The sequence below is a fragment of the Bidens hawaiensis genome, unplaced genomic scaffold, assembly GCF_021521415.1.
Source record: "Bidens hawaiensis isolate Kalapana, Puna unplaced genomic scaffold, B.hawaiensis_p1.1 tig00018422_1, whole genome shotgun sequence".
In the NCBI taxonomy this organism is placed as follows: Eukaryota; Viridiplantae; Streptophyta; class Magnoliopsida; order Asterales; family Asteraceae; genus Bidens; species Bidens hawaiensis.
The window spans coordinates 115,891-130,766 of record NW_027492781.1 but is presented as its reverse complement, the minus strand read 5'-3'; the positions used below and the strand labels follow the sequence as shown (position 1 = coordinate 130,766).

The window sequence follows — 14,876 nt, the reverse complement described above, 5'->3', positions numbered from 1 at the left end:
TACTACCAGAGTCAAAAACACAGGCAAGAAAACTACGCTGTAAAGCACTGAATTATCAACTCATCGATGACATCCTTTACAGACGTAACTTTCTTGGCCCACTCTTAAGATGTGTGGACAACCAAGATGCTGACTATCTCCTAAGGGAAGTACACGAAGGCATCTGTGGAGTACACGCAGGACCACGCGCTGTTGTAGCTAAGCTAAACAACACGGGATACTTTTGGCCGGGGATGCATATGGATGCGCTGGCATACATCAGAAAGTGTAGGTCTTGCCAGCTCTACGCACCCAACACGCATCGCCCGAAGAATGAACTTGTTCCAGTCACCTCTTCATGGCCATTTCAGAAGTGGGCCATCGATGTGACAGGCCCATTTCCTACAGCAGCAGGAAACGTTCAGTTCCTAGTGGTAGCCATCGACTACTTCACCAAGTGGATAGAAGCAAAACCCTTAGCCCAAACAACCGCGAAACATATCAAAAAATTTATTTGGGAATTTATTATTTGTCGTTTTGGACTTCCACAGAATTTGGTGAGCGATAACGGCACCAACTTTGCTGACAAGAAGCTACAAAAGTGGCTGGAAGAACTTCAAATCACCCACACCTTTACCTCAGTGGCGCACCCGCAGGGTAATGGTGAGGTAGAAAGAGCAAATAAGAGCATCGTCGAAGGCATAAAGAAAAGACTCTTGGAACACAGATCCGGCTGGGTGGACGAGCTTCCGCACGTCCTTTGGGCAAACAGAACGCTGAAAAAGGCCAGTACGGGAGAAACCCCGTTCAGCCTCACTTATGGCACTGAAGCCATGGTCCCGGTCGAAATTGGTTTACTCTCACCAAGGGTCTTGATTCAGCCAGAAGACAATGATGCGGAAAGACGGTTAGACCTTATGCTAACCGAGGAACGCAGAGACTTAGCCGCAGTGCGTGAAGAGAACTACAAGCGACAAATGCAAAAGTACTACAACACGCGGGTAAAACTCTGCAACTTCAATGTAGGAGACTACATACTGCGTAACAACGAGGCTTCGAACCAACAACGCCCAGGAAAACTGGCCCCGGTCTGGGAAGGGCCATACATTATCAAAGAAGTTCTGGGAAAGGGCGCATACCGGCTCGAAAGGCTCGATGGCACTCCCATCCCAAAGACATGGAATGGAGCTCAATTACGCAAATGTTACATGTAGATCAATTCCAAACTTGTAAAGAAAAGGCCTAGAGCCACTTCTAATGGAAATGATTCTCCTTTCACATTGTGTTGATAGCCTTACCTTTATACTTATGAACTTCCCACACTGATATTCCGGTATTCACCGCATAAATATGGGAAGAAGTAAGTCGTTACGTGTGGAAGGCGGCAAAACCCGCATAAACACATAAAACGGTAAAAATTTCAAAAGAAAAGATAAGGAAAACCTTCACGCAGGTCAGTTATAGGTAAAGTTTGGTCATCCCACTAAATGAAAGTGACGGTCCTACCCGCACAATCATGATAGAGGAAATTGAACATTAACCTATTAACAACCGCGCGTACAAAGGCTAACTTATTCAAAATACTTAGAAAATTTCTAAGGAAAAGATGAGGAAAACTTCCACGCAGGACAGATATAAGTAAAGTTTAGCCATCCTACTAAGTGAAAGTGACGGTCATACCCGCACAATCACGAAAGAGGAAACAAAACTTAAACTTATAATCTGCCACGTTAAAAAGTTAACTTATCCAAGTACTCAAGAAATTCCTAAGTTAAATAAAAATATGCGTGAAATAAACAAGGCAAGGCGTTGGCAAATAATCTTTATTCCATCGAAATTCAAATATTACAAGGATTTCTGGGTACATACCCGCATACAAGAGAATCTATACAAAAGTAAAAATCTATCCTAACGGTGGGAAGGGATCTTCAGGTTCAAACTTCAGGACCACTCCCCCCAAATCCACTCGTTCCCGCACCATCAGTTGACGGTGGCGGTTCAAGGAAGGCTTTGAGAATAGCTAGCCCATTATCAGCGGCAGCAATTTCGTCCACCTTCTCCACCACCGGATGTGGGAAGGCAGCGTATTGGTTCACTGCATGGTCGTAAGCAACGTCAGTATCTACGTTATATAGAGGGAAGTTAGAAGGCGGGATGCCCTTCTCAACATATCCCAGATCAAGCAGGAAACCTGCCTTTTCCCCATCATCGTGAGAAGCGTTGAGGGCTGCGCTCATAGCATCATCGTAAGATGTATCCGTGAAGACCCGATGCACAACCTACAAAAAAAATATAAATGTCAACTTTTCCAGGTATAAAGAAAAGCGTGAAGACATTATGAAGACTATACATACCTGAGACAACGCTTCTCGAAGAAGCCATTCCTTTGTAACCAGAGCCTCCTGGAGGGCAGCTTGAGCTTCATTACGGGCGCGTTCGGCTTCGTTCTTTGTAAGGTTGGCAAGCAACACATCTTTCGCTGCAGCCTCTTCGACGCCCTTTAGCTTACGCTCAGTATGCTCAAGCACGCCCCTCTGGTCCAGGATCTCTTGGAGCTTCTTGGCGTCTTCCATGGCCAAGGCATCATGAGCCTGCTGGAGAGCCTCTAATTTGGCTTTAAGCTCCTCATTCTCCACGCGTAGAGGCTCCGCAACAGCTTCAGCCTTGACGGCCCTCTCAGTTGCATTCCGTGCGGTTTCCTTAGCTAACCGAAGCTGTTCGTTAACAGCTTGGGCAGCCTTGGAACGGGCCTCAAGCCGGGCATGAACGTCAACCTCGAGGGCCTTGAACGCCTTCTCCTTCTCCGCAGCAGTGGCGGAGAGTCTCCTGTTCTCCTCCCGGATGGCCCGCGCCTGAGCCACCTCTTGCATACGCGCCGCCTTTAATTTGTCATTTTCACGACAAAGCAGCTCGACGCGCGGCTGCATCCGGGCCAGGAGAATTCGAAGCTTCGTGCTAAGCCTACCCTCTTGGTAGCTAGCCATTGCTTCCCCCAACGCACCATTGGGAGCTGCGTGGCGCGCCCACTCCACGCAGTCCACAGACGTGCGAAGGGTTGTTCCTCGGCGGATGTTCCATCGTGGAACATACACTTCATTGGAATCCGACACTGCAAAAAACAAAAAGCAGTTAGGAAAAGATGATAAAAAAAATAAAAAAAATAAAAAAAAAAACAGCCAAAAGAACCCTACGCACCTGTAGGGTCGACAACAGGCCGATAGCCGCCAAACCCATCACCTGAACCTAAGGGAAATCCATCCAAGAGGTCAGGCAGATGGGAAGGAGGCAGAGGTTGGCGAGAAGCCCCGTATGTACCTGAAGAGCCGGCCGTACTCGCCGGTGCCGGAGGAGGCATAGTGGAGGCCGTCGCGGTGGAAACCAACGGAGGTGAACTCACCGGAGGTGAACTCACAACCGTGGCTGCGGCGGCAGAAGAGCCCGCAGAAGGAACCACCGCCGGTTCAGTGAAGGATTCCGTAAAAATGGCACTCACAGCCGGCGAGGATGAAGTTACTAGTGGAACAGTTGCCTCAACAGGGTGAGCAACTGAACAAACACTCGAAGCAGGCGCAGCCGCCTGGGTCATCGCCTCGGGTAGGTTGACCAAACCTACCGTCATGGGTCCAGACGCACTCCTTCCCGCTCCACTCGGGAATGCGGTTGCATCCACGCCTGCACGAAGACAACATATTTAAATATAATGGCAGAAACATGAAGTTAAAATTATTAACTTTACACTTACGAGTTCTTTTGAGCTTGAAGGTGCGAACACGCGGGGACGAACCCGATGGAGCCGGCCTCTTCACGCCGGTGACCGTCGTCGTCCGGGGCTGCTCGGAGGTGACAGCCGTCTGAACCTCCGGAACAGTGGTCTCACCACCAGGGTTCCCCGCCACCTCCTCACTTTCGGTCTCTGAGTTAGACCGATTCACCGGATCGGCAGTGGAGGCAACTGTCGCCTTACCCTTCCCGCCGGCAGCCTTCTTCTTCCTCGCCAACAAAGGACCATCTGCGGATTCCTCATCAGAAGATGACAGTATCAGCCGGCCTTGTCACTATCAGCCGCAGCCTATCCACCAACCAGCATGGCTCGTGCGTAGCCCACTGTTGGTAGAACATGAATACTATTCAGCCGGCTATACCTTCTTGGAAACCTACATTCGGCTATAAATACTCCAACACCTTGGAATGGTAAGGACATTATCTGATATCTCATTATCTTATCTTCTCTAGCAATCTCTTAATATACACTTATATTCAGAGCAATCTAGTCTGATTCTCACACCGGAGGGTGGTCACAAGGTGGAACCCCCCCTTCTCAGTGACGAGCTTACGGTGTCTGTTTTGCAGGTCACCTGAAGAACAACTTTCTTTGCTGGACCTCATCCTCGTGGGAAACATCTATTTAACCCCCAGATTATCCGTAATCTGCCCGGGGTCGATTAGTGTTTCTTCACACAACTATTTCAATTTATGGCGTGACGTTGAGAGTCGATATTGGAGGTTGAGCTTGATGATCTGTTCCCAACGGCGGAACTGCCACAACTATTTCAACTTCGGGAGAGTTTTGTGGTACGTTGAGAGACCGGGAATGATGATAAAAATACCCACACAAAAGGCAAGGCACCAATGTTCCCGCCATACACCTTTCCTCTTCTTAACTTTCGTCGTCTTTGTGAAAACATTTCGTGGAAGAAAAAGACAGTTCCCAAACCAAGCAAGACAATCCATATAAAAACCTGTAACGCTTTTCAATAGGATTAATTCGTAGTAGGTTGTCATGGTTATAATATTCCCAACAAAAAACATGCAAGCCAAAGCACTGCCAGACAAATGTCTTCCTGTCTAAAGAAAAATCGAAATGTAAAATTAGTCAATCATCTAATCAAACATGTAACTTCTTTACTCGTGTCGTAAGAACTTTGGGTCAGGGCTGACATGTAGGCCATTCATGTGAAACTCGGGTTCCAGTGTTTTGCTATGGCGGGATGAAGAGCACGAATGTTGCAGTGTTTCGCTCGGTCTACAACAGTGTAATTTTCTTCCTATTTGTTTAGTAAATTTGAACTTATTTGTTAACCTCTATCTCCTATTATAAAATTTGACAAATTCTAGAAATGTATTGAAGGTTTATTTATTTATTTTTAAACAAAATTTTTTTGTATTTATGTATCGATACTCTTTTTGTCTTTGTCACAGTTCTCTAGGGACTTCTTGTATATACTGATTTATTCTAAGCCATGTCTTACAATTTTTCCTTGGCTATTGTTGAGTGGCCGGTATCACCAGAGAATGGGCACATGTACTTGATACGGTCGGGACCGTACCATGGGCTTCCTGATGGTGTAACCTTTAGTTGGATGGAGCGGTTTTGGCTGCTTGCCCGACAAATGGAGATGAGAGAGCCATAGGCTGAGTAAATTAGTAGTTGACGGCTTAAGTTTTATGAGTTATTCAAAGTGGTATAAATAGTGTTGTGATTTACTTGGTTGTTTATCTTCAATATCTCTATCTTGATCTTCATTGGTGAGTGATATTTGTTGGGTGATATGATATCTTTGATGGCAAAGAAAGATAATTTCCCTAGACCAATCATAACAAGACACGTGGACAATTTTGTTTCTATTCGGATATTCGATCCAAAAATCTAGTGCTTAGATGTTTTGTTCATAAATCATAACTCAATTCACTTGGAGAATATGTGACTCTGAGGAACCTAGCATAATGGGTTATATAACTTTATATGTGTTCAAAAGATTGTCTATGATTTTAACATCTACAATATTGGGACTAAAATAAAATGTGGATTATTGTTAATGCTTAGTTAGTGCTCATAAATTTTTTTAATGAGTTAACAGATTTTACAAGATATATTAGTTGAAAATCACCAAAAATAATTATATTTTAGGTGTCTCATTTCTATATACTATTATCATAAACGAACAACTCCTTTAGAATAACCTATTTTTGTTCGTATACCAACCTTTTTCATCAATAACGGGTTAAACTAATGTGAATCGTGACACCATATTGCGTATAAGTTCACGTATGCATTTGAGTAAAGTTGTTCTTACAGATTTAACATGCTTAGTAAAATATTATGCTTTATATGCAAAGTAAGATAAGATGTCAAGTTCTTATAAATCAATATCCTGCAGCTCAAAGTTACATATAAGTATATAATTACACATAAGTATGTAACATACTTGTCCAAGACAAATGAGGTGGAAATAATATTAAAAACTTGTGGTTTGTGTAGCACAGAGCTGGCTTCATTTAATAATGTAAGATACAAAGATTTTGTGTGACCAATCACAATAGAGATACATATATCTCTAGATAACCAAAAGGCTTAGCCTTTCACCCTATAAATAAAACTCTCAAAATCCACACATACTCACAACTCTCAAAATCACAACATCTTCTAACAATGGCTGCCTCCACCATGGCTCTCTCATCCCCTTTTGCCGGGCAAGCGGTCAAAACCGCTCCATCCGGTTCCGAGCTTTTTGGAAATGGGCGGGTTTCCATGAAGAGATCCGCAGCACCCAAGAAGGTTGCATCATCTGGAAGCCCATGGTATGGCCCAGACCGTGTCAAGTACTTGGGCCCATTCTCTGGTGAGGCCCCATCATACCTCACTGGTGAATTCCCTGGTGACTACGGTTGGGACACTGCTGGGCTTTCTGCTGACCCAGAGACATTTGCCAAGAACCGTGAGCTTGAGGTCATCCACTCCAGATGGGCCATGCTTGGGGCTCTTGGGTGTGTCTTCCCAGAGCTTTTGGCCCGTAACGGTGTGAAGTTTGGTGAGGCCATATGGTTCAAGGCGGGAGCCCAAATCTTTAGCGAAGGTGGGCTTGATTACTTGGGTAACCCAAGTTTGATCCATGCTCAGAGCATCTTGGCCATTTGGGCCACCCAAGTGATCTTGATGGGTGCGGTTGAGGGATACAGAATTGCCGGTGGGCCTTTGGGTGAGGTTGTTGACCCACTTTACCCTGGTGGTAGCTTTGACCCGTTGGGCCTTTCCGATGACCCAGAGGCGTTTGCTGAGTTGAAGGTGAAGGAGCTCAAGAACGGAAGACTAGCCATGTTCTCTATGTTCGGGTTCTTTGTTCAAGCCATTGTGACCGGCAAGGGACCGTTGGAGAACCTCGCTGACCACCTCGCCGACCCTGTTGCCAATAACGCGTGGTCTTATGCTACAAACTTTGTGCCTGGAAAATAAATGTATTGAACTGTCATGTTAAATGATATATGGTTGTTTTTCGGCTTGATTTTTATGGCAAATGAACTGCACGCACACGCCACGTGTTTTGGCTTGTATTAAAAATTATTCATTCTAATCGAAACTAATTTAACCCGTTAAACCGTCTGCCCCACCTAGCCACTCTAGCTTTACACCACACATTCTGCTTCTAATCATCACAGTACCAATAAGAAAAACGCGATAAAGATTTAACGAATCACTAAATCTTATTAACAAAAAAATATGCATCTTTACATGTATACGAATAAGAACCTCTGTAAAATTTATCAAATGTTTTTTTACTGTAAAACCACATATGCACATGATTTACATCCGTAAGAAATTGTTTCACCAAAATAAACCATTTGTGAAGGGAAGTAACTAGCGCCCTCAAATTTCTCTATCGGGTTATGAACCATTTGGTTGTGGTCTTGTGTTGCAGATGTAACATTTGCAATTCACTTCAGTACCATATAGCCCTTTGATGCAATGTTCACCTTCAAAAGTGTATATTTTCGGAGAAAACTGCTCTAGGTTTTAGAAACAGGCAGATTAGCCAGCTGCCCGACGAGCGGCCCGGGCTCGGGATACAGATTGTAGGTAAAGTTCTTCATATTGTGATGCTGATGTGTCCCAACTGAAGTCTATGTTCATGACCTTGTTAATTAGCTCTTGCCAACTTTCATTGTCATTCATGTAGTGGTTGAATGCGCGGTCAAATGCACCGTTAAACACCTGTGTGTCGACATTTTATATCAAAATGTGTATATATACATGAAATAACATGAATAATGAAAATAAATATTTTATATGCAAACACAGATATTTACCTGCTCATCTGGTGTTACAAACGTATATCCGTTTCTTAACTGAACTGGAATGGTATCATCATCAACATCAAAAACACTGCAAAAAAAGATTTAGAGAATCAAACTCCCATAAATTAATCTCAACGGTATATGTCCGATATCGAGTAACAATGTCACCTGTCATTTAGACCCCCTGTCTTTATGGCAATGGGGATTGCACCATATCTCATGGCTATCATCTGAAAATGCAGAAACCAAATAAGTATAATAATAATCATAGCCAACTAATCCGTCTTCTAATGACAGACTCAACTATTAACATTCTACTGTTCTATCGAATCTACAAATGGCGCACCTGTGTTAAGCCACAGGGCTCAAATATAGATGGGATGATGAACATGTCTGATGATGCATATATTGAATGCGATAGAGCCTCGTCATACTTGAGAATCAAGCGAATATGCTCGTGATTTTCAAACTTTTTTGCAATCTCCTCAAATTCCATCTACAAATGAAAGCTTAGATAGGTATGCTTAATCTTCTGATATGTGCATTGACATACTAAAAGTATACAACAGAAAAAAGATTTGAGTTTTTGCTAAAAAGTTAGAAGTTTACTCGGATATTTGGCACAGGGCTCGAACCAAGCAATACAAACTGTCCACCCAATTCCAATGTCCGATATATTGCATGTCTGATGAGATGCACACCCTTCTGTGGAACCAATCTTGTTATACAGCCAACCTGTGAAACGATACATTAATATGATACTATGCAAATATCGTTTTACAAGTGTGACATATAAATAAGGTTTTCAAGGAGACAAGAAGGTTACCAATGGCCTCCTGCCATCAGAAAAAGAAAGCCCAAGTTGTCTTTGTAAAGCTTTTTTATTCTCAGCTTTTCCCTCAAGATCATTGGCACTGAACTGGAATCTGAGAAAACTGTCGGTAGTAGGATTCCAATAATCAGTATCAATTCCATTCAGAACCCCAACAAACTTTTGAGCATGAGCATTAATGGTTGCATGAAGCCCTTGTCCTCCCTGTATGATAGATTAAATTTTCCTCAAATGTACCAATCACAAGCATGATATTCGTTTTTTACACTGAATGAGATTAAATATATGAAGATATATCATTACCTGCAAAGTTCGCACCTCTTGTGCATATGTTGGTGATACCGTTGTAACAATATTAGAGAACACGATTGCACCCTAAAACACATAACATGTTAGTAAGTACACACAAAAAATAATAAAAAAAGAAACATATTGAACTGTAATACCTTAACAGGATTGATTCTGTCAGGTGATGAGTGGTCTTGCATCCTATCTGGTCTGTTTAGGTGGCGAGTGTCAAGACCACAAGATGCTATCTCTGATGCGGGTGCAGTTCCTTGATACTCAATTATGGCATGTGAAGCATATCCTAGCAGAATTTAGTCCTTTGGGTGCATATAGATCCCAGTAAAGGGGTGCCTGAATAACAAGAAAACAAGATAATAACATCATTACAAACCTATAGATGGGATAAAAAAATACTATAAACCAAGATATAATCATCCATACAACAAAAGCTGTTTGCCAGTCATGACAGTGAATAATATCTGGTTTTTTGCCAGCTTGATGAAGCAGCTCAAGTGCAGCCCTGCTGAAGAATGAGAAGCGGTTTAAATCATCAGGTTCCCCATAGGTTTTTCCTCTCCAGAAAAATTTAGCAGGGTGAAGAGGCTCGATAAAGTAAACGGGAAGCCCTAAATATGAAAAGTGAAAACAAAGATTTTAACTTCAGATCATCATACAAGCAAAAAAAAACTTGTTTGAAATCAGATGCATATATATACAAGGTGAGAGATTTTAACCTTCAACTGTGCCAATCCAGATTTTATTTTTGAACAGTTGGCCATCAAAATATGACTCTACCACTAAATCTAGAACCTGTACAGAAATAGATATACATGACCGGTATTCAAAAATCTTAGGATTCTTTTGACATGATGATCAACTTAAAGAGGGGGGTGAGGGGGGACATACCTTCAAATCTTGAATGCTTTCATACTGCATACAATCGTATTTAGGAAGAACAATTTCCACAAGGTGTCCTTTCTTCTGTAGTGCTTTACTGAGAGCGGACAACACATCCCCTAGACCGCCAACCTAGAATTTAGAAAGAAACGGGGATAAAGTTTACCCAAAAATCCACATTGAAGCAAATGCACAATGCGCTATACGAGAAGGTTTACCTTAGCAACCGGAGCCATCTCAGCAGAAATATGAATGATATGCAATCCTGGGCTACAATGAGCAAAATTCATTGGTTTATACAGTAGCATGTTGGAAATGTGAATCACTGTAAGATAATATATACCTGGATGATTGAGATGTCAATCTGCGAAAAGCAGCAATAATTTCACGTTCATTTTTATCTTTGCATTCCATGTAAACATCATGAATACGTGCATCCTTCTTCCATGTCATCTCCCTTAGCAACTTAGCCTCATCCCCATGAATTTTCTTTTCAAGAAACCAAGCATCAACCATGAGCAACAAACGGCTCCAGAACTCCCATGGCATATCCACATGTTTACCTGATGCTTTTTTCTTACTTTCTTCTTTCAAATTATCAAGTGTATCTTGAAATTCCTTCACCGAATCTTGATATAACTGAACATAAGAATGTATCTCTGCATCAGACTTTTCAAGTCGTTCTTCAAGTAGTTTTATTTTCTGTTGCATTAAGTTGTTGTACTGTTGCAACTTTTCAGATGATAATTTGTATATGCTAGCATCTTCAAGAGATTCCTCCAACCTTTCAACCTTCTTCCTCAACTCTTGGTTTTGTTGCAACACTAAAATAGCTTGATCAGCCTGACTAGTTGACTTATCAAGTAATACTTGCAAATGTTCTACTTTATCCCATAGGGTTTCACACTCTGATCTCAAAGTTGAAAGTTGTGCACCGTCATCCTGTGAAAGACTAAGCTTGTATTCCATTTCCTTTAGTGAAGCCTCCAAAATTTTGCGTTCTTTCTCCAGCATTTCAACACGTTCATCTGTTCTTTTAACTTCATTAAGCTGCTGTTTAATTGTCATTACATCATCTTTTAATGATGTGTTCTCATTCCTTAATGCATTCAGTTCCTCACTAAGAGCACGGGTTTGTCTATCAGGAGACCGGAGGGAAATATCTTGAATTGCATTTGGAGTTCTATTTTGGTTGGGCATTTCTGACTGAAGTTTCTCTAAATGGTGTTGCAATAGCTCCACGTGTACTTTATCTTGTGCGGCGACTCTTATCCGTGCATCAGTTTCAGCCAGCCTCATTTCCAGAATGTTAATTTCTCTTTGCAAGGATTCCTTCTCACCAAGAATCTTTTCTAAATCTTCAATTGCGTGGATGCGAGCTTGGTTTAGGATATGAATATCTGGTAATCAATGAAAGACAAAAGAAAAAAGATTACATATGTTGCTAGAAATTATAGGTAATACCATATGTTTTAAGAATTAACACCAGATAAAATTTAAACACATAAGGGAAAAGGATCTACTTTTCTCTGCATTACGTATCATCCCTATTACATCCTGAAGAGGAACAGTTGAGAGTCCGTCCCCTTTATCTGCACCAATAGACTGTTAAGATGATAAAATTAGATTATTAATAATAGCAGTATCCCGTTAAGATAACAAGACAAAAAGGGGGGGGGGGATGTTATTTATGAAGCAGAAGAATTACTTATTATGGACGCTAAAAGAAAAATGCATCAAAGAAAAAAGACTTTGCAGGCCTCTTTACCAGAGAATAGAGAAACAAGATGAAGTATATGATGCATTTGTGTTTTAACCTCAAAATGATGAACATAACTGGAAACAGATGAGACAAGGATACCTAGCATACCTGGGTCAATGTACTGCTTGAATTTCTATCATCAAAACGCTGAATTGCTACGATGTCACTAGATGTTGACTTTTCGGAAACATTTGCGATGTCATCTGTATTTTCTGAATCGCTAAGTTCACTGTCATCAGACATGAGATTGCCATTTTGGGGAAGTGGTGTCGGGACAATTTTCTTAGATTGTGGCTTCCTGGGCTGTGGTACGCTGCACCAGTATGAATATATCATGAAAATCCAAGGCAATAAAAAAAATGAAAAATAAGATGCAACTTGTAACAAAATGAAGTAGAAGAGGAGTATTAAAACTTAAAAGTCAAAACTGATCTGAGTATGTACCCAATTGACATACATCTATGTCACAGAATGATGAAAGCAGTAGTGCCAAATAAATTTGGAGATGAAAACGTTAATCTCATGCCCAATGAATTAATTCTCCCAAGCCAACCAAATCGATTACTTTTATACTAATTTGCAATGAGAATTCAAGCATTTAGATATTGTAGTATCTATTACTGTTTGATCATAAAGTCAATCAACTAGATGTCCATGTCCATTTCAAGGATCCTTAAAGGAGGCACAGTTCATTCTGACCCAGTATACAATTAAACATAAGTTTGCACCAACTTATTCTAACAATATCCCCATTAGCTTTCACATCACCTTCAAAAAATGCAAATAATACTTGACACTTAAGTCTTAACTGTTATATCAAGGTACCAGGAATTTCACTTAGCAGGATCCAATCCACCAGCCTAGTGGCTGTGGGTACTGTAATAAAAGTGAAGAGTGTGCGAGTTTTCCATTAAAAAAACTGCTTTGTCATGATGATTCTTAGCAACACAGATTAATCTGTTTCCACAAGGATCCAACTATAAACTGCCCACCTAAAAATCATTTCCTCACTTGCAGGCTTGCAGCAATGCTCACTTGGAAAAGTAAGAAGTAATTACCCCTAAAATAATACTATCTCCTAGAGAAGTTACAGGTAATTTCGCAAACAATGTGTATTGTTGTTCTTACCAACACACTGAGACACTGTACTATTAAAAAACCAAAAGGTAAGGATATCAAGCAGGATGCTAGGTCTAAATCGAAACCAATACAGAAATTAGGTTCTAATAATCCCATGCCAGAGTTTGCCTCATTAACTTACACGCTTATTTAGGTGTTTAATTTAACTATTTCAACCAATTTACGATTCTCAAGGTTTGGCCTCCAAATTCAGATACATTCTATTGAGCAAGTAGCCCTAATATAATACTTTCTCCTACTCCCAGTCAAATCACTGTTTAATTTCTCAAACAATGAATGTTCATGTTCAGTTACCAACACACTATAAGATTCAATCAGGATGCTAGGTCTAAACAATCAAAATCAATACAGGAAGGAGTTTCTAATACTCTAATGGCAGAGTTTCCCTCCATTAATTCACACGTTTATTTAGGTGTTTAATAAAACTGTTACAACCAATTTACAATTCTCAAGGTATGGCCTCCAATTCAGATACACTCTACCATGCATGATGTAACAACTAACAATTAAGTAGCCCTAATTTATAGTTTCTCCTATGACAAATTACTGGTTAAATTCTCAAACAATGTGTGTTCGGTGTCTGATTTAACTGTGATGAAAGTGAAGAAACACTAATATATTAGGTGTCTGCTTCAACTGTTAGTTTCTCAAGGTTTCTACTGGTCAAATTACTGGTAAATTTCTCAAACAACGTTTTTTCTTCTTCAGTTGACACACTATAAGCTTCAAAAAAGTAACGAAATCAAGCAGGATGATAGGTTGAAACTCTAAACAATCGAAATCAACACAAGAATATTGTTCTAATAATCCAATGCCAGAGTTTGCCTCCATTAATTCACACGTTTATTTGTGTGTTTGATTTAACTGTTACAATCATTTACATGTCTCAAGGTTTGGCCTCCAAATTCAGATACATTCAATAATTCTATTGAGCATAAGGCAACAATTAAGTAGCCCTAAAATAATACTCTCCTACTCCTAGTCAAATTACTGGTTAATTTCTCAAACAAAGTGTGTTCATGTTCAGTTATCAACACACTGACACACTATAAGACACAGTAATTAGGTCTAAACAATCAAAATCAAAATCAAAACAGAGTTAAATCCAAACAATCAAAATCAATACAGGAATCAGGTCTTAACAATCGAATTCCACAAATACACACGAAATGATTAAATTCAAATCCTAAAATCAACAAAACGAAAGCTAAAAAACAATACCTAGAGTTACGCTGACGTAACTTGCAGGAAACCGTACGCAACCGAGAAAACGAAGAATTAGAAAACCGCAAACTGTAATAACGATGCTTACAATCATTATCCACACTCAATCCATGGCTCAAAAAGCAACCGGATAATTTCCCCGCCATATAATAATAATAATAATAACACTGATCAGAAAAAAGTGAGTTTATCTGTTTTAGGTGGTTCCGGTGTGTGAGTGTGCAGGTTGTGATGACACGTGGAGGTATGAGATCTGGTTGTGGTGTTTAAGCATGTGACCGGAAGTAAATACTTGGAAACTGGACATCAGTGAGATGTGGTGGTTGCTTTCGAAAGAAAGAACGTGTTTTTTAGGAGTGAATGACACGTGGCGGGATCTGACCGGATAAGAAAGTTAAGTGATAACAGAGATGTGATCGGACGGTGGAGAAATGAAGGTGTATGGTATTAAGATGGGACTGGCGGGTAGTGTATCTTCCAAAATGGATTATTTTTTATATTTCTCCAATCTCAAGAAAGCTGGAGCAATAAACAATGTTTATTACGAGTGCAAACGAGCAAAGTTAAAAAGTTTGAAATAAGTCGAGCTTTTTTTAGTCAGAGCTTTAGTTATTGACTATAAGCTCGATCCTTGTAAACTCGTTAAACTTTATGTATTTTTAAGTTTTATATATTTTGGACTTC

General features: G+C 40.6%; 1 protein-coding gene and 1 pseudogene across 2 annotated transcripts; one reads left to right on the top strand and one right to left on the bottom strand.

The window, feature by feature from the left end:
• The first annotated feature begins 6,368 nt into the window (after nucleotides 1–6,368).
• Nucleotides 6,369–7,236, top strand: LOC143555978 (chlorophyll a-b binding protein 16, chloroplastic-like). Its single transcript, XM_077045426.1, has one exon. It carries the CDS (start codon nucleotides 6,410–6,412, stop codon nucleotides 7,208–7,210), a length of 801 nt encoding a protein of 266 aa, XP_076901541.1. The 5' UTR covers nucleotides 6,369–6,409; the 3' UTR covers nucleotides 7,211–7,236.
• A 350-nt stretch (nucleotides 7,237–7,586) lies between these two features.
• Nucleotides 7,587–14,366, bottom strand: LOC143555976 (putative starch synthase 4, chloroplastic/amyloplastic; annotated as a pseudogene). The gene is made up of 16 exons (XR_013139294.1): nucleotides 14,190–14,366; nucleotides 11,937–12,141; nucleotides 11,590–11,671; nucleotides 10,410–11,466; nucleotides 10,285–10,336; nucleotides 10,076–10,198; nucleotides 9,904–9,979; nucleotides 9,611–9,795; nucleotides 9,328–9,520; nucleotides 9,185–9,256; nucleotides 8,876–9,085; nucleotides 8,659–8,784; nucleotides 8,396–8,545; nucleotides 8,218–8,279; nucleotides 8,062–8,137; nucleotides 7,587–7,966 (listed from the first exon to the last, which is right to left on the bottom strand). The product of XR_013139294.1 is annotated as a putative starch synthase 4, chloroplastic/amyloplastic (transcript).
• Nucleotides 14,367–14,876: the final 510 nt, after the last annotated feature.

Excerpts from the sequence above, each read along its gene's own strand:
- LOC143555978 (XM_077045426.1), top strand. The coding sequence starts at position 6,410 with ATGGCTGCCTCCACCATGGCTCTCTCATCCCCTTTTGCCGGGCAAGCG.